Below are 24,001 nucleotides of genomic sequence, written 5' to 3' on the forward strand. Positions count from 1 at the left end.
CAAACTACAGCCTGTCTGAGGCTGTCCAGGGCACGTTTTCCACACGATGGTGGCGCCCCTGTTCTTGGCCCCCCAAGGAAGGGCGCCTTTGGACACAGGCTGCCTGGCCCCCTGAATCTCATTCCTGGGGACCTGCTCTTCTTGAGCTCTGCCTCAAAGGCCTCACCAGCCCTCTCTTTTCCAGATCGTTCGCAAAGTCGTTCGGCAGATAGAGTCATCTGGTGCCGGCGACACCCAGGAGCACGAAGAGGTGATTGTTGAGGGGTCCCTGGAGGATCCTAGTGTGACCGAAGCTGATATTGAAAATTTTATGAAACACGCCAAGGTACTGGGGTGGCTGCAGCCTCCGGGGGCCTCTCAGTCTTCCGAGTGGCCCGGCCCCTTTACCCGCTGCTCACCCTCTGCGCCTGCCCACCTGGGCTTCAGTCTGCGCCGCACTCGACTCCCTCCAGGCTCCGCTGGGGCCTCCCTTCTCCTACAGGCAGCGTTGCTCTGCCCCTGGATAAAGCCTTTCATTCTCTTGCCTGCCTGTTGGTGTGATCCGTCCTGCCTTCTGTCTCTGCTGCTGTCTCCAGGTGGAGTTGAGGGGGAGGAGCCTGCAGCCGGACCTGCTAGAGGGCAGGAAGGGGGCTCAGATAGTGAAGCGGGCCAGCCTGAAGAGGGGGAAGCAGTGACCGCTGCCCCTCCCCTCGAATGGCCTCCTTGGAGGTAACACCGTCTTTCCTCATCCTTTCTGCATGGCCTGGACCTCAGAGTGTGTGGCTGGTCCTGGGGATGGCTGCTCACTTCCCTGCGGGCCTCCTCTTCTCCCAGGGCCTCGCTCCTGCCCTGCCCACCCCCAGCATGATGCAGGATGAACAGCCAGGGCTGTGGCCTCGAGGCGTAGATTCCTCCCAGCCTGCCAACTGTGGCTCTGAGTGTCCACTGCCCCCTCAAGGAAACCGTCAACAGGTCTGCTGACCCACCCCTCAGGGGGTGAACAGTACAAATTTGAAAAAATGCTTTGATGAGTGAAAGCACCTGGGGACCTCAGCAGGAATATTATCCTGGAAACCTGGCACTGGGATCTGGGGGGGAAGGGCCTTGGGGAATGCAGGGAGAGGTTACAGTGTGAACCCGCACTGCCAGCGGTGGCGGCCCAGCAGGCTGCTCTTTAGGAGTCTGTCTAGGCTGTGCTATTGTGACAAGAGTCCTAGCACAGGAAGAGTGCCAACAGGGACTCTACTTAGAATCGCGCTGTCCCTTGAACCTGGAACCCTTCAAAAGTCCTGATGGATGCAAGACTTTCATTCTCCTTGGGGTTTCTGGAAAGGCATTGCTCCTGTGCTTTCTAGGAAAGGGCAAAGTCAACACGCCAGAGGGGTGGATGGCTTTCTTGCTGCAAGTCAGGCAGGCTGCTGGGCTTGGTGCATGGCGTTGCAAGAGCATGGGTGTGGTGTGGCTGAGGACAGCAGTGTATGTGGCGTACAATGAGGGAGCACCGAGAAGATGTGGCAGTGAAGGCTCTCCAGCGCCCAGCAGTGCTGGGGGTCTCAGCGGCCAGCTCTGACCTCTGTCCTCCCTGAGGCATCCTGTACTGAGCTGCCCCGAGGCCCTGCACTGTGCCCAGCTCGGGGCAGCTCAGTACAGGATGCATCGGGGGTGGGAGTCAGCAGGAAGCAAGGAAGCACCGTGGCCCCAGTGCAGCCCCGCGGGCTGTTGCCATTTACACCCCCAGGGCCTGGCTCTAGGCCAAGCGGCAAGCAGGCTCCAGTTTTTCCACTTTCAGCAAAAAGCAGGGCTGCTGCCTCTCAAGCCACCAGAAGTGCTGGCTCTGAGTTTCCCAACATAACTCAGCACTAGGGCAGAAAGAGGACTGGCAGCTCCGGTTATAGGATAAAATTAGACCTGACTCCTCAGCAGCTTAAAGAGGGCACAGTGTTAACCCTGCCCTACCAGGGCCCCCACCAAGCTGCTATGATCAGACCCGGCAATAGTCCACAGGTGCAAGTAATTTGAAAAAGCAGAGATTGGAAGGAGAAGCACACTCTTCTGCCTCATTGTTCTCAGGGTATTTACAGCAGCGGTGGCTTTAAATTACAGCTTCTGTTCAGCTCTGCTCTTACTGATGCTCCTGAAGCAGGCAGAGGCAGTCTAGAAGCGAGGCTGGGGGAAGGGCCGAACCTAGAAATTGTTCTTTCTAATTTTCTGCAGTTGATCTGCAAAGTGGCTGAGCCCCCACAGGGAAATGCGGTTCAGGCCACTGAGTGTGGGTGTTGGGAACCGCTGAGCAGCCTGGCTCCAGCACACCGCTGGGACCTTTGACAAGGAGAGACCAGAGAAATGTGCAGTGGGAACAGTGGGGATGGAGCCGGTGGGCAGGCCTGGGGCGGCCTCCACTGCTCTCCCCTCCCAGCGGCACAGACTGCGGAGAAAACAGGGACAGGCTGAGGAGCTCTGACCCTTCATACATAAGGGGGATCCTCATTGTTCATGGACTCCACACTAGTGTATTCCCCCAGCAGCTAAAATTTATTTTGACCCTGAAACCAACACTCCCAGCACTATTGTGGCCATTCGTGGACACCCACATAGTGTGAAAAATTTGGATCGCCCCTGCACGCCAGTTCCCAGCTGAGGTGGGGCTGAACACAAGGTGACGCTGAGCCCCCTGGTTTCAGCGCTCACACTGTAAACAAGTGTTTCATCTTTTGCAGTCTGTTTAGAGCCACGTTCTTTGCATTTCTGTGCTTTCTGTTGGTTTTGCCCTTCACAGTGACCCTCAAGCCTAGAGCTGAAGTACTGTCTAGTGCTCCTAAGGGCAGGAAGGCTGCAACGTGCCCCACAGGGAAAAATACACTTTAAATAAGCCTCGTTCAGGCATGAATTCGAGCACTGTTGGCCGAGTTCAGTGTTGATGAATCAGCAATAAACGCTTTAAGGTGCTTTTAAACAGGAACACACTCACAAAGCAAGGCTGTGTGTTAAGGCTTGACAAAAATGCAGTGGGCAGAGGCTTACAGGAACCTAATGCTGCATTTCCTTGGGAGCAATGGCTCTGCACCAGTTAATTCATGGTGCCTTCCTAGAACATGGCTACTGGGAATGACAAGCATTAGGCATTTGTTTGGGAGTGTGAAAGCCGGGCTTTAGGAGTTGAGACTCAAGGCCTGGCTGGTGTGAAGGGGAGCATATGTATTCCGTCACACAGTTGATTACAGACCTTACTTGCAGGGTGCCCCGGGGGAAGTCAGTAGACCTCGCTAAACCTCAGGCATCTCAGCTGTTCAGCTACAGCAATGCTGCTTCTCCCTTGCAGGATGGTCACGATGGCAGAGGACTTTAGGTAACGTTAACGTCCAATCCGCTGCCCTTCCAAGCATCAGCCACATCCCCACGTCACTGTCATCCCATTTGGGTTAAAGTGCAGATTCCTGGTCCCCACTCCACACCTACTGAGTTAAAATTCTAGAACTTAGGATTCTGCACGGCTCGCCTCAGGTGGTGCTTTGTGTGTATTGATGAGCAAATCATTATGCCTGAGTTTGGCTTCCCTTCCCAAACCTCTTAGAGGCCACGTGGCACAGCTGTAGGCTTTACATTTAAGATGTGAGCTGCAAGGAATGATGGGTTTGGTTTGTTCGAGATGCGGAACACCTCCACAAAGGCCAGAACACCCCCATCCCGGGTGAGAACTGAAGAAACCCAGTCTCCCATTCTGATTCCCCCCCCAAATCACTCCCATCTTGACAAGGACTTTGTGACCCTGAGGGTCAGGGTGGGGGTGCTTCCTGGTCATGTTTAAGAAGCTAGAAAATTGCTGTGTTAGTTAAGGCCTGATTGTTTGGGGCAAACAGGAACTGCTGGTGGACTTTGCTTTGTGCCAAAGTGTTCAAGTCCAAGGGTGTCAGCACGGTTGGAGCTGAGCAGACCTAGGGCTTGGGCGCAGGCCACCAGGGCTCCTCTGCATCTATGTGGCCCTGCCTTCTGGGGGTCTCAGAAAGCTGTGGCATAAAAAGGTTGCTGCTTTTTGTAGTTTTCGTTTTAAGGGACACTTTCTACTCAGATACTGTGGCTGCAAGACTTGTGTCAGTTCTGATAATAGAATATTTTAGAAAGTTTGGAACTTAACCCATTAATCACCTCCATGGGGAGGGCCAGGCGGCAAGGGGCTGTGTTTTGTTTTGCCATTTTAAGATACAGTCTACCTTCACTCCCCAGCCGTTGCAGGTGTATTAGAGTCTGGGACTGGGGGAGAGAGGAGAGAGCCACAGATGCTGGTAGGGAGCTGGGACAGATGGCAGGGCACAGGGAGATGAAATGAGGAACAGGATCTGACCACACAGCCACCAGGAGCAGCTGGGGGCTATCTGCTCAGCTCTCTATGGGGTAAGGCCTTTCCCACAGGGCACCCTGGATAAGAGGCACAGGGAGAGGGGGGAGTACCAGGCACAGCCTAGATGTACAGGGGGCCCACGTGCTGGTCCAGCGACCACTACCACGTGGGCACTCCAGCAGACCCGCTGCTGCCCCTCCTGCAGTCTCAACTTACCCAGAGATGAAATGGGCGGTTACCCTAGAAGGGCCTCTAAGCTCTGAACTTTCTCTTTTGCTGCTCTTTGTCTGGGCAGAACAGTGAGCAGGAGATTGTCACCTGTCTTCCCGAGGCTCAAGATTTTATAAGGTCTTTTGCTCAAGGTGTGCTCAGCACTGGGGCCGGCACTGTGAGGACCACCGGGAAGAGTACGGCTCGGCGCTAGCCTCAGAGTGTCTCTGCTCCAGCCAGGAGAACATTACAGACGTGAGACAGGGAAAAACAGCTACATCTCCTTAGGGCCAGATCATCATTTACATTCATGCTGCTTCCTGCCCGAAGCATTTTATAACCTTTAGCTCTTTAGAACCTCACAACAATCTAACGAGGTGCATTCTAGTATTGCCCTCGTTTGTCAGCAGAGGAAACTAAGACCCAGAGAATATGAATGACTTGACCGGAGTCATTCAGCAGGAAATTGGCAGCCACCCCTGCACTCTGATGGCTAAACAGAAAGTAGTGGCAGGAGGGGAGATGATCAGAGTGGGGAGGAGAGAAATGAGAAGAAGCCAGAGTTGTCAGGAGGGCTTCATGGAGGAGAGGGCTTGAGGCTTGTGTGAAGAATGTCAGTGGAGAGGAGACTGGATGGCGACCTTGATGGGAGAACCACAAAGCAGGGCAGGGAGCAGGCAGGCCTGCTGGGCCTATGGCAGGGGAGGGGATGGCTTGGCTGGCAGGGAGGCTGGGGCACGCAGAGGAGTCTGCCCTCTGGGGTGACAGCTCTTTCAAGCCACAGCAGAAAAGGGCTGGATTTTGCTGTACAGCAGCAGCCTGTGGCAGGGAGCTGAGCCCCACCCTCCTCCCTGGGGAACCTGTCTGAGCTGAGTTCATCCTGGTCATCTCGGGCTTCCTCCTCAACCCTGTCTCCTGGGGGGCCCAAAACAGCCCCCGGTCTGGGGACAGCTCTGCCTCAGAATGGGTGTCTCTGCCTTTTGGTGTCAGTTCCTGCCCCACCCGGGGATTGTCAGCGCCTCTTATGTGTCCTCCTTTGCTCCATCTGTCCCGAGGTCCCTGCAGACAGAATCCCCAGTGGCTGGTCTTGGAAACACAGTTTTCACCCCAGGTGGTGGATGGGACACCATGGGGTGGCAGGAGGGAGGTCCTGCTGTGAATCCCAGGCAGCTGAATTGGGATTTAGCTGTGCAGGCAAAGCCACTGTCTTTCAGCCAAAGATACAAAATATCCTAGGGCGAATGCACCTGTTTTTTTAAGATCTCTTTGCCACAACAGAGGCTGTCCATCCATCCAGCATGGTGAGGAGCCAGAGGCACCCAACAGACAGTAAGAGTCTTTGGGCCAGAGCTGAAGAGGCGCTGCCATCCCCACTGAGGCCATGGTCATGTTTGCTCCATCTCTGGGTCCCCAGGGCTGGCACACAGCAGACACTAATGCATGTTGCCTAAAGGAACTGAAAAAGTGGAGCACAACGCTACCTAGCCCAGCCACTTCCTTGGCACAAGCCCTGGCTCGGGAATGTGGCCCCTCGGCTCAGGACAAGGTCCTGCTCGTGCAGAGTTCTCCCCAGGTGACTGTGTAGGTGTGGGAGCCTTCTGCGGCCTCTCCAAGGCAGAGCACCCACACAGGAGGGAATTCTAGGGAACTCATCTACACGGCAAGCAACTGGTGTAGACCTGTGAGAGGCAGCCTCTGGGCTGGGGAGCAGGAAAAGGATGGCTGGTATTGAGGAAGGTCAGGGGCTCTGAGCTCAGTGCCTTTCAACTTCATCACCTTGCTTGGGGTTGGGGGCTGCTTTGCCTGAATCACACCCTGCCTAAGCAGTCAGCACAACACTCGGTATCTGGGGGTTTTGATGGGAGTTGCTCCTTTAAATTCTAAGTAACTCATTCTCTCTTTGTGTCCCTTAGGATCACACCTCGACACCCAACCCTTGAACTCCACACACTCTGCCATCCACACAGGAGGAGAGCTGGACTGGACAGAGGGCTACGGTAGTAGCACCCGTGTTCCTCTAGGCTAACGGCATGAGCTCTGTAAGGGACTTCCCTTAGTCTCCTATTCGCATGAACGACTGACTGTAGACGCATGACCTACAGTCCTCAGTCCTGCCTCTAGTGACGATGGATCTCTGTCGGGAATCAGGAGAAAAACAAGAAGTGGGGAGAGAGAGAGAGACAGAGAAAGCACACGCAAGAGAGCGTATGAATGCAAAAGTGAACAAGGGCTCTTTTGTGGCTGGGGAGGATCTATTTTTTTTAATCATTATAATTTTGACTTGTTACAGTGTACTTTTTTTCCAACCTCATCTGTAAATCCACATGAGCTTCCTGGAAAGAAAAAAAAAGAAAACTAGGCATGTAATCCATTCAGTACCTTATTCCCATGTCTTCACCCACCAGTCTTCTCACCCGTGCACACCTCCATTCCATTTGTGACAGTCCCCTGCCTCTGCCCAGTGGACCGCTCCTCCCAGAATGCTCTACATGACATTGAGGACACACACACACATGCGTGTGCGCGCACACACACACACACACACACACACACCTCCCTTCTATACACACAGATTTTACTGTGATGTCCGAAGCTGTATAGACTGTGGATATCCTGGAATTTTTTTATGTTGTCTCTCTCTCTCTCTCTGCCAGTTTCAGTATTAATCATCTTTCAATGGGAAATCATTACCTTTAGAGAGCACTCGGGGTTCCCTGGTTTAGGGACTTAAGAATCTGAGGGGAGGACCCCCAGGCTTAGCTCTGGGCCTCAAACAAAGCCAGCACCCCATCTGAAAGGTGGGGGCAGGCCAGTGGCTGTCCCAGGATTGCACCAGCGTGTTCAATAGAGAAGAGGTTTTCTGTATCTTCAAGCACTTATATCATAGTCTGTGTTCAAAGTGTAAACTGTACAGTAATCAGCCTTGTGTATATGAAAAACAATAAATACTATGCAAACCAATAGAAAAACACTTTAGCAGTATGTACAAAGCACTAACAGCTCGGCTCCTGAGGACCTTTCCCGGATGCAGGAGAAGGAGCTACTACAGCCTGTCTTTCAGTCAAGAGGAAGGACGGGAGCAGGGCTAGCAATGGATGAATGAATGTATCTGCCCGTTCTTAGAAGTCGGCCACCACCTCCAAGGCCTCCCGGCGCCGCCTTGGTGCTCTAAGTCCAGGCAGCCCCCAGGACGGGGGCCCCCGCGGAGAGACTGCGAGTGGCCGGCTCCTGACCACGTGCCCGGGAGAGGCCGGCCGCAGGGGGAGAGCAGCTGGCCGCCAGGAGGCCCGGCCCCGGGTCAGGGCACAGAGGGCCGGCCGTTCCTGCCTTGGTGCCCCCAGGGAAGAGCCTTAAAGTCACACTGGAGCCTCGGCGGAGGGAGGCCTGAAACAGCACAACCCCGCCCGCCGCGCGGCGGCGCCCCCCGGGCCAGGAAAGAGACTGGTGGTCCCTTCTCGCTCTCGGAGGCGCTGGTGGTGGGTGTCCAGCCACCTGCCCCCCTGCTGCCCCCTCCTGCGGTGCCCTTGGCACACAAACCTTCCAAGTAGCACAGAAGCTCCCTCAGTGTACGGGTCCCGCGGCCGTCTCGGGGGACCCGGAGACCCGGGCTGTTCGCTTTTGCTTTCGGAGGCGCGGGCGGGGCACGGGAAGGCCCAGCCCGCGGCCTCGGTCCCCGGGGTGCGGGAGCGCAGCACCCCCCGGTGGCCGCCCGGCCCGGGGACGGCCGCGGAGACCAGCGCAGGGGTGCCTCCCCGCCCCGGCCGGCCAGCCGCTCACCCTCGGCTCGGGCTCCGCTTTGGCACCTCGCTCTCTGTTCGGCATGGCTGCTCAGCCCGCCGGCCCCAGGCCGCCGGCGGCATGGCTGCTCGCGCCGGTGGCTAGTAGGAGCTGTTAGGAGAGGAGTTTGGGGTCTCCACACGATGCCTAGAGAATGCTGCAGTCTGCACATTAGACGCTTTTTAGAAGTTTTGGAATTACCTTTTTTTTAATTGTTATGATAATGACCTTTCTGGACTCTCCCACATGCTCTGTGATCGGGAGAAACCCCCCACCCTACTCTGATGTATAGCCCGTCTCCCTACACCAGCTGAACAAATGTCAAAATTAATAAAGAAATTGACTTGTGGTACCGGGCTCCATCTCACCTTCCTAGCTTGTCTTTGGGGAGTTTGAGGTTCCTGGGGAGGGGTGAACTCTGGGTTGGAGGCCTGAAAGAGTCCGGGGTGTGGATGGGCTCAGCAGGGAAGCCTGCACCCCAGGGAGGTGCCCACCTCCTGGAAGCCTGGGCCTTAATCAGGAATCTGCTCTTGGAGAAGCCCCCCAACCACTGAGATGGTAGAACAGATTTCTGTCCTACCTAAGGACTACCATGAGGTGGGGGTGAGTCCAGGGTGGGTGGAGGGGGCACCACAAGTCACTGGGTATGTGGCTGAGCCCACAGCTGGCATACACTAAGGGGGACCCAATACTCCCTATGCAGGCATCTGGCCCCTGCATTCAATGCCATTCAAAGTTCTAGAACTTTCAAGAAAAATCACCCTGTTCCTAACTAGTTCCTAACACTTCATGCAAGGCTGGGCACCACACTGGCCTCAGTTTCCTCATCTATTAAATAGGGGAATGGATCAATGAACTGCTAAAGTCTCTCCTGAGCATCATCCTGGGGTTGTCACACACACATGCCTTTGTCAAGCTTGGCATTAAATAAGAAAGCATTTGCTGCAGCTTCTGGCCCTCATAAATTCCCATATCATTAGGGGGTGACCAAGTCACTGAAGGCCTAGGAGGCCTCCCAGCCCTCACTTTGAATCTGAAGCTTCTCAGAAGAGCCGCCCAGGCTGAGGGGCCACCACGGAGAGTTTTCCAAAGCACAGGTTCAGAATCACAATTGCTGGGGTGGGGTTGGGCACAACACTGGGACTCAGAAATAGGTTTCCCAAATGGTTGTAATGACAGCACAGAGATGGATAAGAACCTTTTCTTTCTTGTTTTTAATCTAAACTTCTACAAAAACCACCTCCGTAGACTTTGTGAAGCCTTTCTGCATTAACCTGCATCATTTACGCTCCAGAGAGCTTTTCTCAGAGAGACCAGTTCCGCCATGAACAGGGAGCAGCGAGGGGAGAGTCGGCTCGGTGTGAGGGGAGCCCTCCCTGTACCCCGGGCCCTCGGCCTCCCGCTGGAAACCAAGGAGAAGGTGGGCAAAGGGCGCCCCTTGTCTCCCGCCAGCTGCAGTGTGAGCACGGTGTAATGAGAGTTTAGGAGCCCCCAGCCTGGTCAGGAAAGGCTTTGCCAGGCCAAGGAAGGGCAGAATTGCCTGTCTGACAGTCACGAGTTTTCCTGTCATTTTCCATGTTCAGACCAGTGGCATGCTGGTTTCCATTTAAAACAAAAAACAAAACTGCAAGAAAGGATGCTGCCCCAGACAGAAATAACCCTTTATTTACTGTTGTTTCCCTGTTGGTGAGATGGGAGATGGCCCCAGCAGAGCCATGTATGCTATAAAAATTCATTAGAAAAAAAAGGCATATGAGTGCTCTACGATCCAATCTAGCCCCATCCATCAGTTACTGAGCGCCAACCAAGCGCCCGGCCCAGGGACCCACTGCTGAATCAATGGCCATCTCAGCCACCAAAGATTTCCAACCTGGGTGCTGAGTCAGACAACATGACAATTACTCCTGCAAAGGCAAGAATGATTCCTCAGAGAAGGGAAGACGGCATCAGGGAAGGCTGCCCAGAGGCAGCAGCAGGAAGAGTGTACACCAGCCTGCACAAGAGTACACAACCTGCCAGGCAGGCCCCCACCCCCAGGCTCTCAGGCCAGGCACAGGGAGTTGCATTCACCCCCCAAAGCCCAGCCACCCCACTTACCATCCCAGCAGGGAAGCATCCACGCTCATGCCACAAGCTTGGGCACCCGCACAGAAAGGGGCTTGAGCACCCCAGGACAGCAACCCTTGAGCCCAGCCTCCTGTCCTCAGGGGAGAAGCTGCAAGAAATGCTCCCAGGGGCCCTCAGGCACCCATGTATTCCTAGCTATTCCTAGATGCTGGACTTGGGGGACTAGAAGCAGGTGAACCCTCTGAGAATGAACAGAGCTTTCATTCTCTGGCTGTCTCTCTCTCTCTCTCTCTCATGTACACGTACACACACACACACCCTGGCTGGTTTTACAGTCAATCTTTCAAAGTGCAATTTGTCTTGGAGAAGCCAATGTGAGGCCCGTGTGGGTTTCAACCAATGGCGAGGCACCGCTCCCAGCTCAGCCAGTCTCCGTCTGTATTCTAATGGGCCATATCTTTATCAGGGAAATGTTGCTTCTCCGAACTTAAAACTTCTCATGGAGGGTCCCCAGACTCAGAGGCAGAGGAGGTGTCTGAGCTGAGGTGTGGAGAGCTGCCTCTGTCCAGGCTGGGCAGGGAGAGAGGGCAGGGGCACAGGTGAGGCCTCTCACCTGCCCAGGAGCACCTGACTTCCGAGCAGCTGACGTGGGTGCTCGTCCCCGGGCAAGGGCTGGGCCGGGTGCCTTAGTTGGGAGGGCAGTCTGGGGCTTGGGGCGCTCTTGACTCTCCAGGCCTGCCATGGGATTCTGGGCTCGAGCTTGGGGTCTTGGGCTTTAGGGGCTTGGATTTGGGCTTCCCGCCTTCCCCCACTTTGACCTGGGGATCATGGAGTCCAACCTGCAGGGGACATTCCTGCTGAACAATGCGCCGCTGGCCCAGTTCTCGGAGATGAAGGCCCCCGTGTGCCAATACTCTGTGCAGAACTCCTTCTACAAGCTCAGCCCTCCCGGGCTGGGCCCCCAGCTGGCAGCCGGGACCCCACACGGGATCACAGACATCCTGAGCAGGCCCGTGGCCACGCCGAACAGCAGCCTCCTCTCCAGCTACCCCCACGTGGCAGGCTTTGGTGGACTCGGCTCCCAGGGGGTCTACTATGGCCCCCAGGTGGGGAACTTTTCCAAGGCTGGGAATGAGTACCCCACCCGGACCCGGAACTGCTGGGCAGACACAGGCCAGGACTGGCGAGGCGGGCGGCCATGCAGCAACAGTGAGTAGAGAGGCCAGAGCCCATCCCCACCTCGGGCACAAGGCAGGCTGGGGGGTGGGTATGGGAAGGGAGCACGCTCACAGGGTGGTCCACACAGGCAGCCCACCCCAACTCCACCGCCCTTAGGCGGCCCGGCGCGGACACCGGGATCCATCTCCCAGCCTGGTGCAGGCTGAATCCTCCCCTCCCAAGCTTGCCGGGACAAGTGTCCGGCCCCTGTCCTCACCCCTTACCAGCTGCCACCTCAGCTGCCCTCCCAGGAAACCTGGGAGCCTCCAGGGCTGGAGAAGACCACCTAGCCCACACTCACCCACTATGGGTCCAGCTGGCAGCTCACCTATCTTTTCCCACCCAGAGCCCATGTCACCATTTCTTCATTCAAAGCAGGCAAATGCTCTCCCTACTGAGATTTGGCCCTAGCATCACCTGCCAGAGAGCCCACATGCCCAGACCCCACTCGGGGGCACAGAATGCACCCTGACCCCCTCGAGCTTCTGCATGCCTTCCGGGGGGCTGTCCTCAGGGCTGCTATCAACAGTGGCAGTGACAACTGCCTGGAATCCAGAAGCAGCTGCTGACCCAAGTTGGACTTAGCTCTCAGAGGGGGCTCTCCTCACCCTAGCGATCCCCAAACCTGTTCTCAGAGAACTGGTTCAGGGTCCCCAGGAGGCCAGTCAGGGTCTAGAGGAAGCGGCAGGCCATGTACAGGCAGGTGAGCCTCAGCTAGGAGGCAGGGGAGTGCCAGTGGCTGCAGGAGCCATCCCTGGGCCCCAGAGACCCTGCCCAGAGCAGGCAGGGCAGAGGGAGCCTGTGCTTCTGACTGCCTTCGGGGCTGCCCCACTGCAGTACGGGCCTGGGGCGCCCCAAAGCACGTCTGCCTCCCCATTGGCTCTGCTGCTCCCGGAGGTCACACTGCCTGACAGCCCGCATCTCACTCAGCCTGAAACACGGCAAGTTCCATGGGGGTGGCAACCTCATCTCTTGGAGCCTAATTTATACCCCAGCTTTAGGCCTCCAGTTGTCTCCCTCTCACCACCATCTCTCCCCAGCTCAACATGCACACCCTGTTCTTCAATCCCAAACGCACACACACACACAGAAAAACGTCTAAGTCAGTGGCTGAGTTGACACAAAGGGCGGGGGAATGCAGGCGACGGTCCCTCGGGAGGTCTCTCCTCTCTTTGTGCCTCGGTTTCCTTGCTTGGGACACGGGCCTTGGGCTGCGGCTGAGCTTGCTGCCTTGGCTGGGGGAGCTCCTGGTCTTGAGCCCCAGGTCCAGACTCTCCGGTGTGGTTGAAGCCATGTGACTTCCAGGCCTAGAGACAGTGGAGAGCAGTAAGTTGGGATCCCAAGAGCCAGGAAGTGGGGAGGGGAGAAATTCCCAGGCCCCAGGGGCCCTGACTGTTCGTAGAAGGTGACTGATCTGTTTCTTAGTGTCCCTGAGACTGAGAGGAAACTCCTCTTGCCCCTCTGGGGAAGGCGGCAGCACCCAGAGAGGTGCATTTCCTCTGTTCCTGAGTAGCTACGACCAGGGGCAGGTGCCCTCTCGGGGTGCCTGCCCCCCCAGACATGGCAGGGCTCAGTCACAATGGTCAAAACATTAGGAGTGCTGTTCAGGTAAGAGGAACCTCAGTGGCTTCTCCATAGGCAGGAGCTCACCCTGTTGGGGGGCAGGACAGGGCTGGCACCCCCACTCATCCTGCTAACCTCACCCTTCCTCCTGCCAGCCCCAGATCCCTTGGGTGACAGCATCCATAAGAAAAAGCACACCAGGCCCACCTTCACAGGACACCAGATCTTTGCCCTGGAGAAGACTTTCGAGCAGACCAAGTATTTGGCTGGCCCTGAGAGGGCACGGCTGGCATACTCACTGGGGATGACCGAGTCACAGGTCAAGGTGAGTCTGTGCAGGAGGGGTGTCCTCGTTGCAGTGAGGAGCCTGCCTGGACAGAACGCTGCTTCTGGGAAGGCTGCCTGGCTCTCCCCACAACCCCCAGCTCTCAGTGGGAGCCGCCCCGCTGCTGGCCACTGCCTGCCCACCTATCCCCTGGAGATTGTAACAATCACCAGAACAAAAACGCAGCTGGCAATACTGAGCCCTATTCTGAGGGCCGTATGGGTAGCACCTCATTAAATTCTCACAGCAACCTTGAGATGGGTATTATTACTCATTTGCTGCATGAGGCAATCCTGGCTGAGCTTCTGGCTCAAGGTCACCTGGTTGGTAAGTACAGACTTGGGACTCTAACCTCTCATGCCTCTGCTGCACGGTCTGGGCCACACATGTCAAGAATTGATGGCATCCCCTGGGATGGATCTGCAGTTGGCCCCTGGGCCAGCATAGAACTGGATTCAGATTTATTCCATTTGCAGAAGGAGCTGGTCTTCATTTACCAAACTTTAAAGTGAAGATAATACTTTCTCCTACCTACACCCAACCAAATGAAATTCAGGGGGGTTAGCAGGTGTAGGAAGCCTCTTAGCCCAATGCAAGGGTCAGTCTCATTGCACCCCACGTAGTCTGAAATTGGTGACCTGGCTTCTGCTTCTCACTCCTGGGGGCAGCTTTGCTGCAAAGTCTGTCCTGGGAGACTTTGGATGGGGGTACCAAAGGAGAAAGCTTTGAGCTCTGTTGGAACTGTCCAGCTCTGTGACATGGCAGTAGGTTTAAGGGGAGAGGGTACAGGGGCAGGTTGGAACCTAGGGCTGGGCTCTGGTCAGGGCCCTTGGCACCTCCAGCCACCAACATCTGCAGCCTCCCGGGCAGCCCAAAACCCAGAATTAACTCCACTGGAGAGGAAGCAGAAGGAAACGGTGTGGCTTTCTTACAAATTCTCTTGCTTCTTTGGGTACCTTTCTGCATTTTTCCACTATTTCAAAAAAGGAGAATATATTATTTCTATAATTAGCGGGCAAATTATTCATTAAGTTTTGTAAGGGGCTGTGAAGCTAACAGAAGGGACAACTCGTAAGCTCCTACCTGGGTGCCCTCACCTGGGCTGCACCCCTGCCCCTCACACACACCCTGGGGCCTTTGAATGCCTTCCAGCCAAGTGCTCAGAAGGCAGATACACCCAGGGAGAGCTATAGCTAAGCCAAAAGTGCTGCTGCACTCACTCACACACTTATTTTTATGTTATTGCCCTGCCACCCAAAATGGTAGCATGACTATTACAGTCTACTCTATTAGTCGACCCATTTATTTTACTATAAAATTGAGGCTAGAGTGTCCTGGCCACCGAGTGCGGCCATGCTCCTGAAAGGGAGCGCACGTGTATGTGTGTGTGTGTGTGTGTGTGTGTGTGTGAGAGAGAGATCCTCAGAGAGTGTGTGCGTGTGTGTGTGTGAGATCCTCAGAGTGTGTGTGTGTGTGCGCGTGTGTGCGTGCGTGCGTGTGTGTGCGCGATCCGCAGTGTGTGTGTGTGTGTGTGTGTGAGAGATCCTCAGAGTGTGTGTGTGTGTGTGTGTGAGATCCTCAGTGTGTGTGTGTGTGTGTGTGTGCGTGAGATCCTCAGAGTGTGTGTGTATGCATGTGTGCATGTGTGTGAGATCCTCAGTGTGTGTGTGTGAGATCCTCAGAGCATGTGTGCGTGAGATCCTCAGTGTGTGTGTGTGTGTGTGTATGTGTGAGAGAGATCCTCAGAATGTGTGTGTGTGTGTGTGAGATCCTCAGTGTGTGTGTGTGTGTGTGCATGTGTGTGAGATCCTCAGTGTGTGTGTGTGCGTGTGTGTGTGTGAGATCCTCAGAGCATGTGTGTGTGAGATCCTCAGTGTGTGTGTGTGTGTGTGTGTATGTGTGAGAGAGATCCTCAGTGTGTGTGTGTGTGTGTGCATGTGTGTGAGATCCTCAGTGTGTGTGTGTGCGTGTGTGTGTGTGAGATCCTCAGAGCATGTGTGTGTGAGATCCTCAGTGTGTGTGTGTGTGTGTGTGTATGTGTGAGAGAGATCCTCAGTGTGTGTGTGTGTGTGTGCATGTGTGTGAGATCCTCAGTGTGTGTGTGTGAGATCCTCAGAGCATGTGTGTGAGATCCTCAGAGTGTGTGTGTGCGTGTGTGTGTGTGAGATCCTCAGAGCATGTGTGTGTGAGATCCTCAGTGTGTGTGTGTGTGTGTGTATGTGTGAGAGAGATCCTCAGTGTGTGTGTGTGCGTGTGTGTGTGTGAGATCCTCAGAGCATGTGTGTGAGATCCTCAGAGTGTGTGTGTGCGCGTGTGTGCGTGCGCGCGTGTGTGTGTGCGCGATCCGCAGTGTGTGTGTGTGTGTGTGTGTATGTGTGTGTGAGAGAGATCCTCAGAGTCCCTCCCCCCCCCAGGTGTGGTTCCAGAACCGCAGGACCAAGTGGCGCAAAAAGAGCGCCCTGGAGCCCTCGTCCCCCACGCCCCGGGCCCCGGGCGGCGCGGGCGCAGGCGGGGACCGCGCGGCCTCCGAGAACGAGGACGACGAGTACAACAAGCCGCTGGACCCCGACTCGGACGACGAGAAGATCCGGCTGCTGCTCCGCAAGCACCGCGCCGCCTTTTCGGCGCTCAGCCTGGGCGCGCCCAGCGTGTGACGCCCCGGCCGGCGGCCCGTCAGCACCGCGGTCACCGCCCCGCCTCCGCGGGCCCTGCTGCGGCGCCTCCCCTTCGCCGCGCGGCCGGGGCCCGGGGCTGCGGACGGGGGCGAGGGAGGGGCCGGCCTGCCGGCGGCGGAGAACACGCACCGGGCCCCGCAGGCCCCTGCTGGGACGCCGCGCACGCCCTGACGTCCAGCACCTCGGCCGGCCCAGGCCTTGTCCTGCCAGGTCTGCAAATCCCCAAAGCACAGGCAGATGATACTGGGAGGCTCTGCAGCCAGGAAACTGGCTATGGGGCCCTGCCGCGCCATACCCAGCTGTTAGCCGGCTGTGGGGGACCGTTTCCCTGGGAGGCAGGTCCCAGGCCTGGGTCTCCCATCTGCTCTGGGAGTCGAGAGACCAGGGCACTGGGCCCAGGGGGACTGCTGGCTGGCTGCAGAGGAAAAGCTGGCATGCCCTGATACCCTCCTCGGACCTTGGCCCAGGAAGGACCCCCTGTAAGGGCCAGAGCCACATACATCACGCAGGCCGGAGGGGCTCCCCTCATGGAGGGGGGAGAAGTTCCCAGGAGAAGAAATACCCCTGCCACCTAGACCCAAGAATAAAGGGGGACGTCCTCCTGGCCTCCTTTCTCCACTTTAACCTCTGCCCAAGACAGGAAGGGACAAGAAGCACCCACCGGCTGGGAAACCAGGGAGGTTATGGGCAAAGCAGAGCCAAGAAAGAGAACACTACAGCTGCCCACCTGGGCTTCCCTGGGTGCCGACACAAGAAGCTGGGAGAGAGGGAGGGACGCAGGGCAGGAAGGGATGCCTGAAGCCCTGGCTCCTCCAACCGGGGTATCCCCAGCCCCCCAGGAAGGCAGAGGCTCCTGCAGGGAGACCTGCACCAGGGGCTTTCATGGGACCCACGACCCTTCCTGCCCTTGGACCACCCTGCAGCCTGGCCTTGGAGCTGGGGCTGCCGAGGGACCTGGCCAGCCAGGTGGTGTTTTCAGCCCAGGTGATTCAGAGCTCCCGGCGGGTGGGAGGGGCTGGGGGAGGCGGTGGGGGCTGGACAGAAGGATGCAGCCCCAAAGGGACCCAGCATTTGCCCATCTTCACAGGCTTTAAAAAAATAAAGAATAAAAATAAAAGTCCCCAAAACCTGGCCATGGCTCACGTGCTTCTGTGAAACTGGCTGTGAGATCCCGGACATGCCAGTTATTCTGACCCCCAGCTGAGGGCAGGCCTTCCTGCTCCCAGGGAAGCCTGCATGCATTCTGGGAGTCTGGAAACCTTGCATGGCAGTGGTCAGTTGGAAATCTCACTGGTATGTGCAGACACTGGCGTAGGGGCTGAAACACCCGAGCAGAGTTTGATGGTGTCCCTGACCTCCAGGAATTCATGGCCACATGGGGGAAATGATCTGTTTGGGAAACTAGGTATCATAAGGAAAATATTACACCAAGAGAAAAACAGTAACATTAACTGGACATCTACTAATTTCTCCCACATAGAAGGCCTGGATGATCTTACCTGACCCACAAGAAACCTCGGAGGCAGGTGTTATCCCCATTGCATGGATGAGAAAGCTGAGGCCCAGAAAGGCCCTAGGCCAAGAAGTAGGACGAGGCAACCTCCAAGCTGACTCCAAGGCCTCCTGTCCACTTGCCCTTGGCTGCAAGGAGCAGCCCTTTGAAGCCTTTTCTGAGAAACAAGAGGTGCCACCTGGAGCCTTCTGACTCGAACCACCTGTGAGCGACCGACAAGGCCTAAGTGGTGGGAAGCAGGCCACCCCCTCTGCTCTCCCAGCAAATTCTTCATTTTGGCCCTTGGGCCCCCAGGGCAGGAGAATCTGGCTGGTGGAGTCAGCCTGGAGTGGGAATAAGGGTCAGAGGCAGACACCAGCTGGGGGCCTCTTGGAAACGGAGGCACCAACCTTTCATAACCCTGGTGAACCCAGAGGACAGGGTGACATACCAAGAAAACACAGGCTGCTTTTAGGCTCCACCCCTCAGTCCTCGATGATGCCCATGCTTGGTCCGGGAAGGAAGTGAGGCAGGTTTGAAGGATGGAGCAACATGTCTACACGCCTGGCCACAAGCTGCACGGAGGGGCCCTTCACTGATGCAGATGTGCTGAGAGGGGCCCTGTAGCTGCAGCAGGTGGACAGCAGCCTGCAAGGACCCAAGGACTCACCCAGCATAGCCACAAAGACAAAAAACCTCCAAGAGCTCTGGAAGCCAGGCAATGCACAGCATTTCCTGAGCACCTTGAAGAGAACCTGGGCCTGCAGGCTGGGAGGTGGCTGCTGACATGTCCAGGTGAAAAGTCATGAGGCAGGTAGGAAGGAGAAAGCCAGTGGTCAAAAACCTCTGCTTGTTTGCTTTCTTCATAAGCAGAGGAGAACCCTAACTACTCTATTAGGGCTGTAATTCTTGCGCACCTGATTCAAGTCATTTGAAAGCAGCATTAAATTAAGTCTAGAGAAGGTATTTCCCGGGGAGACATGTGCTGAGCTAAATAAACAAAATCTTCTCCAAAATTCTGGGACACCTGCCCCTGGAGCCTCAGGCTCAAAAACTTCAGCCTTCCCAGCTGCCCCCAGTTCCCCACTCCTGCCCTCAGTGAGGACTGAGCCCAGGAGCCAGGCCAGGGAGAGGCGCTGCCTCCCATTTTTGTCATTATCCTGCTTAGGCCTGGTCAAGAGACGGCATTCGGAGTTTGAAGAGCTGTAGGTAAATGGTCCGGATCCCTGAGGATGATTTGAAGTAAGTCTTGTCCTTTGCAGATGTGCACGTGTATGTGTATACATGTGTGTGGGTGTGCACGTGCATGTATGCATGTGGGGGTGTGGGGGTGTGCATTTGTGGGCGTGCATGTATGCTCATGTGTGGGGGTATACATGTGTGGGAATGGGTGTGTGTACGTGTGTGGGCATGCATGTGTCTTGGGGTGTGTGGGTGCTCACGTGTATGTTGCTATGCATAGGTGTGTGTTTGTGTGGGGGTGTATGTGTGAGTGTGCATGTGTGTGCATGTGTACGTGTGTGGGTATGCATGTGGGTGTATGTGTGTTGCTGGGGAGAACTCAAGGCTATCTCACTTCATCTATCCTAGAGAAATCATGAGCCTCAGACTGCCTCCTCTGCCTTTTATGCCTGATCATAAAAGGGACTTCCCATATACGCTGAGTTAAACAAACAAAAAAAGATTTTTTTTGGAAATTCACATTTCTTCCAGCTCCTCTCCTACCACATTATAAACTTTTCCAGATGAGACAGATGAAGACACGTAAGCCTCGTGTCCCAGTAGCCACACGGTCCTGCTCTGTTGGGCATTCAGTAGGCCCACCAGGTAGGCACAGATTCTACCCCGGGGCCACCTTTATGGCTCCCAGTGTTAGAAGGACCAAGACATGTCCCCAGCAGGGCCAGGGTGAAGGTAGGGGGATGGGAGTGTCTTACTAGGTTGAAAACTGGCTGTACCCTGATTGCCAGCATCAATATAAGACAGGAATAATTACATATCTTGCTGGGTCTCTGTAAGATTAGGACTAGTGAGTGTGCCTGACATATACACACACTGAACAGTGCCTGCTGTACTATTAAAGAGGGCTTTGGAGGCCGACAGTCCTGAGTTCGAATCCCCACTTCACCAACTAGCAGCTGGGTCATTGTGACCAAGTTAGTTAACCTAGAAATCCAGGTTCCTCATCTGTGAGATGAGGCTGGTAGCCCACTCTGCTAGAACGATGAGAGGAGCAAATGAAATCGTGCACGATGTGAAGAAAAGCGTGGGCAGTAGTTAAATACTAGTGGGCTCATGCCCTCCCTCCTTCCTCCTCAAACCCACAGCCTCAGAGCCAGTTCTAAACAGGTCTTCTCAACAGTGCACAGCAACTCCTGTGAGTAATCAGGCCCTGGCAGGGCAATGCTGTCTAGCAGGTTATGGAAGGACTCATATGTGACCAGATCAGTTTACCTGCAAAACGCCTAAGATTCTGGACTCTTGGGCAGGAGCTAAGTAGATGTGGAGCTGAATTCAGCTTGCAGCCCAACAGTGTTTTTATAGAAACTTTAGGAAGTCTTTAGGCTGGGCAAGCCTGGTTCACTGACATTCCCACCACTTCCCTGGCCCTCCCACATGCCTGGGCTCCGCATGGTTCCTTCACCTGCCTGGCCCCTGAATGAATTTGGATTCATGCATCCCACTGTAAAGCCTTGACACTCTAACACGTGGTCCTGTCCACACACCAGCAGTGGCGGCCTCACCTGGGAACTTGCTAGGAATGCAGACTCTCAGTTTCCAGCTCAGACCTCCTGAGTCAGAATCCTCATTTTAACAACACCCCCAGCTCATCCACATGCACGTCACTGTGAGATCAGGAGCGGCAATGACTGTGTGACATGCATAGATACACCCCTCTTCCCAGAGCGCAGAGTCTGGCCCAAATGAGGTGCTCAATAAAAAGTTGTTAGATGGAGATAGATGGATATAGGTAGATTCATAGCATTTGTGACTGTATAAAACACCGTTGATAGCCTATAGGCACACACCTGATCATCTACATTTGCTTTCTTACAGCACTAAACTATGTTTTCTACCTTTATCTTGCATCTACCTACCACTTCAGCATTTTATTAAAAAAAAAAAAAAAAATAATAATAATAATAATAAGGGAGAAATGTGGGATTCACATATAAATCAAGTATAAAAATCAAACGAATATTCATATCTGACCTGATTGTTTATAGTTCATAATGCGTGATCAAACCGAAAGTTTCTGTGATGACTGCCCTTGTACTGTTCACCATGTAAGAACTTATTCACTATGTAAGAACTTGTTCACATGTAAGAACTTGTTTGTTGTGCTTCAGAAGATTGGAGACTGATGAGAATTAGGCTTGGGGTGGATTAATGATTGTGCATTGAGTCCCCTGTACAGAATTTTATTGTTGTTAACTGTTAACAACCATTTGATCAATAAATATGAGAGAGGCCCTCTCAAAAAAAAAAAAAAACCACAGTTGGAACCCAGTTGTGAGCAAATTTTTCAAAAGCTCTGAGGACAAGCAGCTGCCCCAGGGCACACACGGCTCTCCAAGCCAAGGCCGGAGCCTCCCCAAGTGCAAGACTCAGAGCCACAGGGCAGCAAACCGCTCGCGGTGGCCAGTGAAGGAGAGAGAGGAATTTCAGAAGTACAGCTCTCTGTGGGCTTCTGGTAATGGGACTGGAAACCCAGCTTACGTCAGAGGTCTCTAAGGACAGCACTGTGGTTCACGCACATACGATGTCACCAGGCCATTGGGAAGATTAAACTGTGTCTGTCCTTTGTCTTCTGCAAAAGATGGCCAGAAAAGCGAGTATTTTAGAAGTATTTTCACTGGGAAACTATTTTGCTTAGAACAGTTCACTCCCTGATGATGCTCAGATAAACAAAATAGAACCAGATAAAAAATGCGCAGTTCTGATTGTTGGCTCTTGTCATTTCAACTTGGTTTGGAGGCTGGGTTGGGAGTTTATGAAGAATTTAATACAAACCATTGGTGGAAATCTTAGACAGATATCCATCCGTCTTCCAGGAGGCGGAGGTCATGGGAATGACAGTAAGGGACTTCCTATGGTCACCTGGTCCCCAGGGCCCAGGCCCCAGCAGGGCTGCCTGGCAGCAGGCCTGGAGGCCAGAGAGGCAGCTGCCTGCTCCCTGTCATGCAGGAGGTCCAGGGTCCAGGGGAGACTCTTGCACCTGCTAAGAAAGGGAGTCCTACAGGCTTTACTCACATGCACTCACCTGTCTTCTGAAAGCGGTGTGCGACATAGCACTCCCGTTTATGGACCTCAAGTCCATGGATGGTCATGACGCCGCTCAGCCTCAAAGCATGCTCTCAGTCCTCTCACCACCCTGCTGCTGCAATGGCCGCATCTATCTCCACCCCTTCTGTCAACTCCACTTTTATTAAACATTCACAGTCCCCCACTGATCTAGGGACTTGAATTACCTCTATTAATTTTCAAAAAACCCACATGAAATAAACACTATAGTTATACCCATTTTACAGCCAAAGACACAGGGACATAGAGAAGTTAAGTAACTTCCCCTAGGTCACACAGCTTATCCATCAGACCAATTCTGGAGCATCCACTGTTAAGTGCATAAAAGGGAAAAGGGAGACGGCCCATTTGAATTACGTCTGGGCTGGGAACTGTTTAAAAAGAAGATCGGGACTGTACGTGTTAAAATAAAAGTCCATGCAATCAACAGTTGAGATCTGCTTTTTGCTTGGCACTGTGCTCATTGCTGGAAATACAGACACAGGATGAGTGCCCAGCCTCCTGAAGCTCACAGTCTAGAAGGAGAGTGGCTGCCAAGGAAGGAACACAGTGCTGTCAGTGCATCCTCACAGGGGACAGAGGGATGCACCGGAGGCTGTGGCTGAGAATAGGAGAGCATTTAATTAATGGCAATGTACAGTAACACAAATGCCACTCACCGCTGATCTTCGCAACACCATAGCTTATCAAAGCATTCCATCCTCTAACATTTAAGGAGCACCAGAATAAAGGCAGCTTTCATCAGTAAGGGTCACTGTGTCTGCACCACCCAAAATCTAGAATGCATAAAGTTTGAAGGAAAAGCAATCACTGAATCTCCATTTGAAACAATAACGCTGTACTCACTGTGGCGTTCTACACACATCCACCTACAAGTCTTCATTTGGTTCTCAGACTGGCCATCAGGTCTGGCCTATGAAGAACCGAGGCTTGGGATGCTTAGCAAACCCATCAAAGCTCAAAACTCCTTATCTTTCAACCCTAAGTTCAGGTCTGTGTGTACTCCCCAAGTGCATGAAGACCTGGAGGTGACAGAGGACACAGAGGGCCAGGTAAGTCCTCTGATCAAAGTCACCCTGGTCACATGCATTGCACTGAATGGTTAAAACAAACGCAGCATCTCTGGAGGGAGCGGACACCCACTGCCAGAGAAGATGTTCACGTGGGCAGCTTCCCAAGCCTGCTGGGGAAAGGACTGACTTGTCAGACATGCAGATTCCCAGGGCCCTTCCCGGATATTCTGACTCAGTTGGGCCCTGAAATGTGCTGGTTGGCCAGGGCACTGGGAGTGATGTGTTTGGTGAGTACTGATCTTAGGGGCCCAGCTCGATTTAGATGCTCATGTTTTGGAGCTCCTCGCTGGCAATGGAGTTCACAACGACCTCTGCTGAGTTCTGTCGTGGTTCCTTGTTCCCCAGGGGACGGATTCGAAGCATTCAGGGAAGGCGGCAGGAGTGGGAGCAAAGCAGCAAAGGGTCTGGGTCTCCTTCCAGTGAAAGAGGAAGAGCTGGTAGGACCCCTGTGGCTGTGGTACTCGTGGGAAGGTCTATTTTAGACCTCGATTCTCTTGGGAGAAACGCTGCTCTTACAAGCTTGCTTAACCACGGCTGCTGTGTTCTGGAACAGAAAGCAGTCCTGGAACAGAAACCAAGGCCTGCAGTCCTGCCTGGCTGGGACCAGCACGTGCCAAGGAGAAAACAGCCAAGACACAGGGGGTCTGTAGCCCAGCAGCAGGGTAACTGCAAAGTATGGTGCATTATTCAGTGAATGGCAGCTTCTACCATAAAAGGACACAGTGCACTTCTGAGTTCGGGTTTGCCTGGCACTGACCCTTGCCTTCTTCTGGTATCACCACCCTGATTTTTCTGTGGAGAAACAACCCTCCTGCCATGTTTGACTGATCAGTGTGGGTGAGCTGACCCCACCCCTTTCTCCAGACATAGGTGACACGGTCCTGAGCCAATCAGTGAAGGCCGCCTCTCAGGTCATGTGATAGATGGGACCAGGGACGGACCTGAGGTTCAGTTCCAGCCCATGAGGGAAGAGCCGGGTAT

General features: G+C 54.4%; 2 protein-coding genes across 5 annotated transcripts in view; both read left to right on the plus strand.

Moving 5' to 3' along the window:
• Window positions 1-8,649, plus strand: part of ANK1 (ankyrin 1) — a 203,314-nt gene extending 194,665 nt beyond the window's left edge. For 2 of the 4 annotated variants that reach the window (XM_036877472.2, XM_036877479.2), the window contains 3 exons: window positions 185-325; window positions 576-708; window positions 6,439-8,649. In XM_036877472.2, coding sequence (XP_036733367.2) covers window positions 185-325; window positions 576-674 — 240 coding nt within the window. In that variant the 3' untranslated portion in view covers window positions 675-708; window positions 6,439-8,649. The remainder of the gene's footprint in view (window positions 1-184; window positions 326-575; window positions 709-6,438) is intronic. The other 2 variants (XM_036877474.2, XM_036877480.2) reach the window with 1 other exon arrangement.
• A 2,394-nt stretch (window positions 8,650-11,043) lies between these two features.
• Window positions 11,044-17,139, plus strand: NKX6-3 (NK6 homeobox 3). The gene is made up of 3 exons (XM_036877491.2): window positions 11,044-11,578; window positions 13,306-13,475; window positions 15,890-17,139. Exons 1-3 carry the CDS (start codon window positions 11,197-11,199, stop codon window positions 16,127-16,129), a joined length of 792 nt encoding a protein of 263 aa, XP_036733386.1. The 5' UTR covers window positions 11,044-11,196; the 3' UTR covers window positions 16,130-17,139.
• The last annotated feature ends 6,862 nt before the right edge of the window (window positions 17,140-24,001 follow it).

This window comes from Manis pentadactyla, chromosome 7, assembly GCF_030020395.1.
Source record: "Manis pentadactyla isolate mManPen7 chromosome 7, mManPen7.hap1, whole genome shotgun sequence".
Classification (NCBI taxonomy): Eukaryota; Metazoa; Chordata; class Mammalia; order Pholidota; family Manidae; genus Manis; species Manis pentadactyla.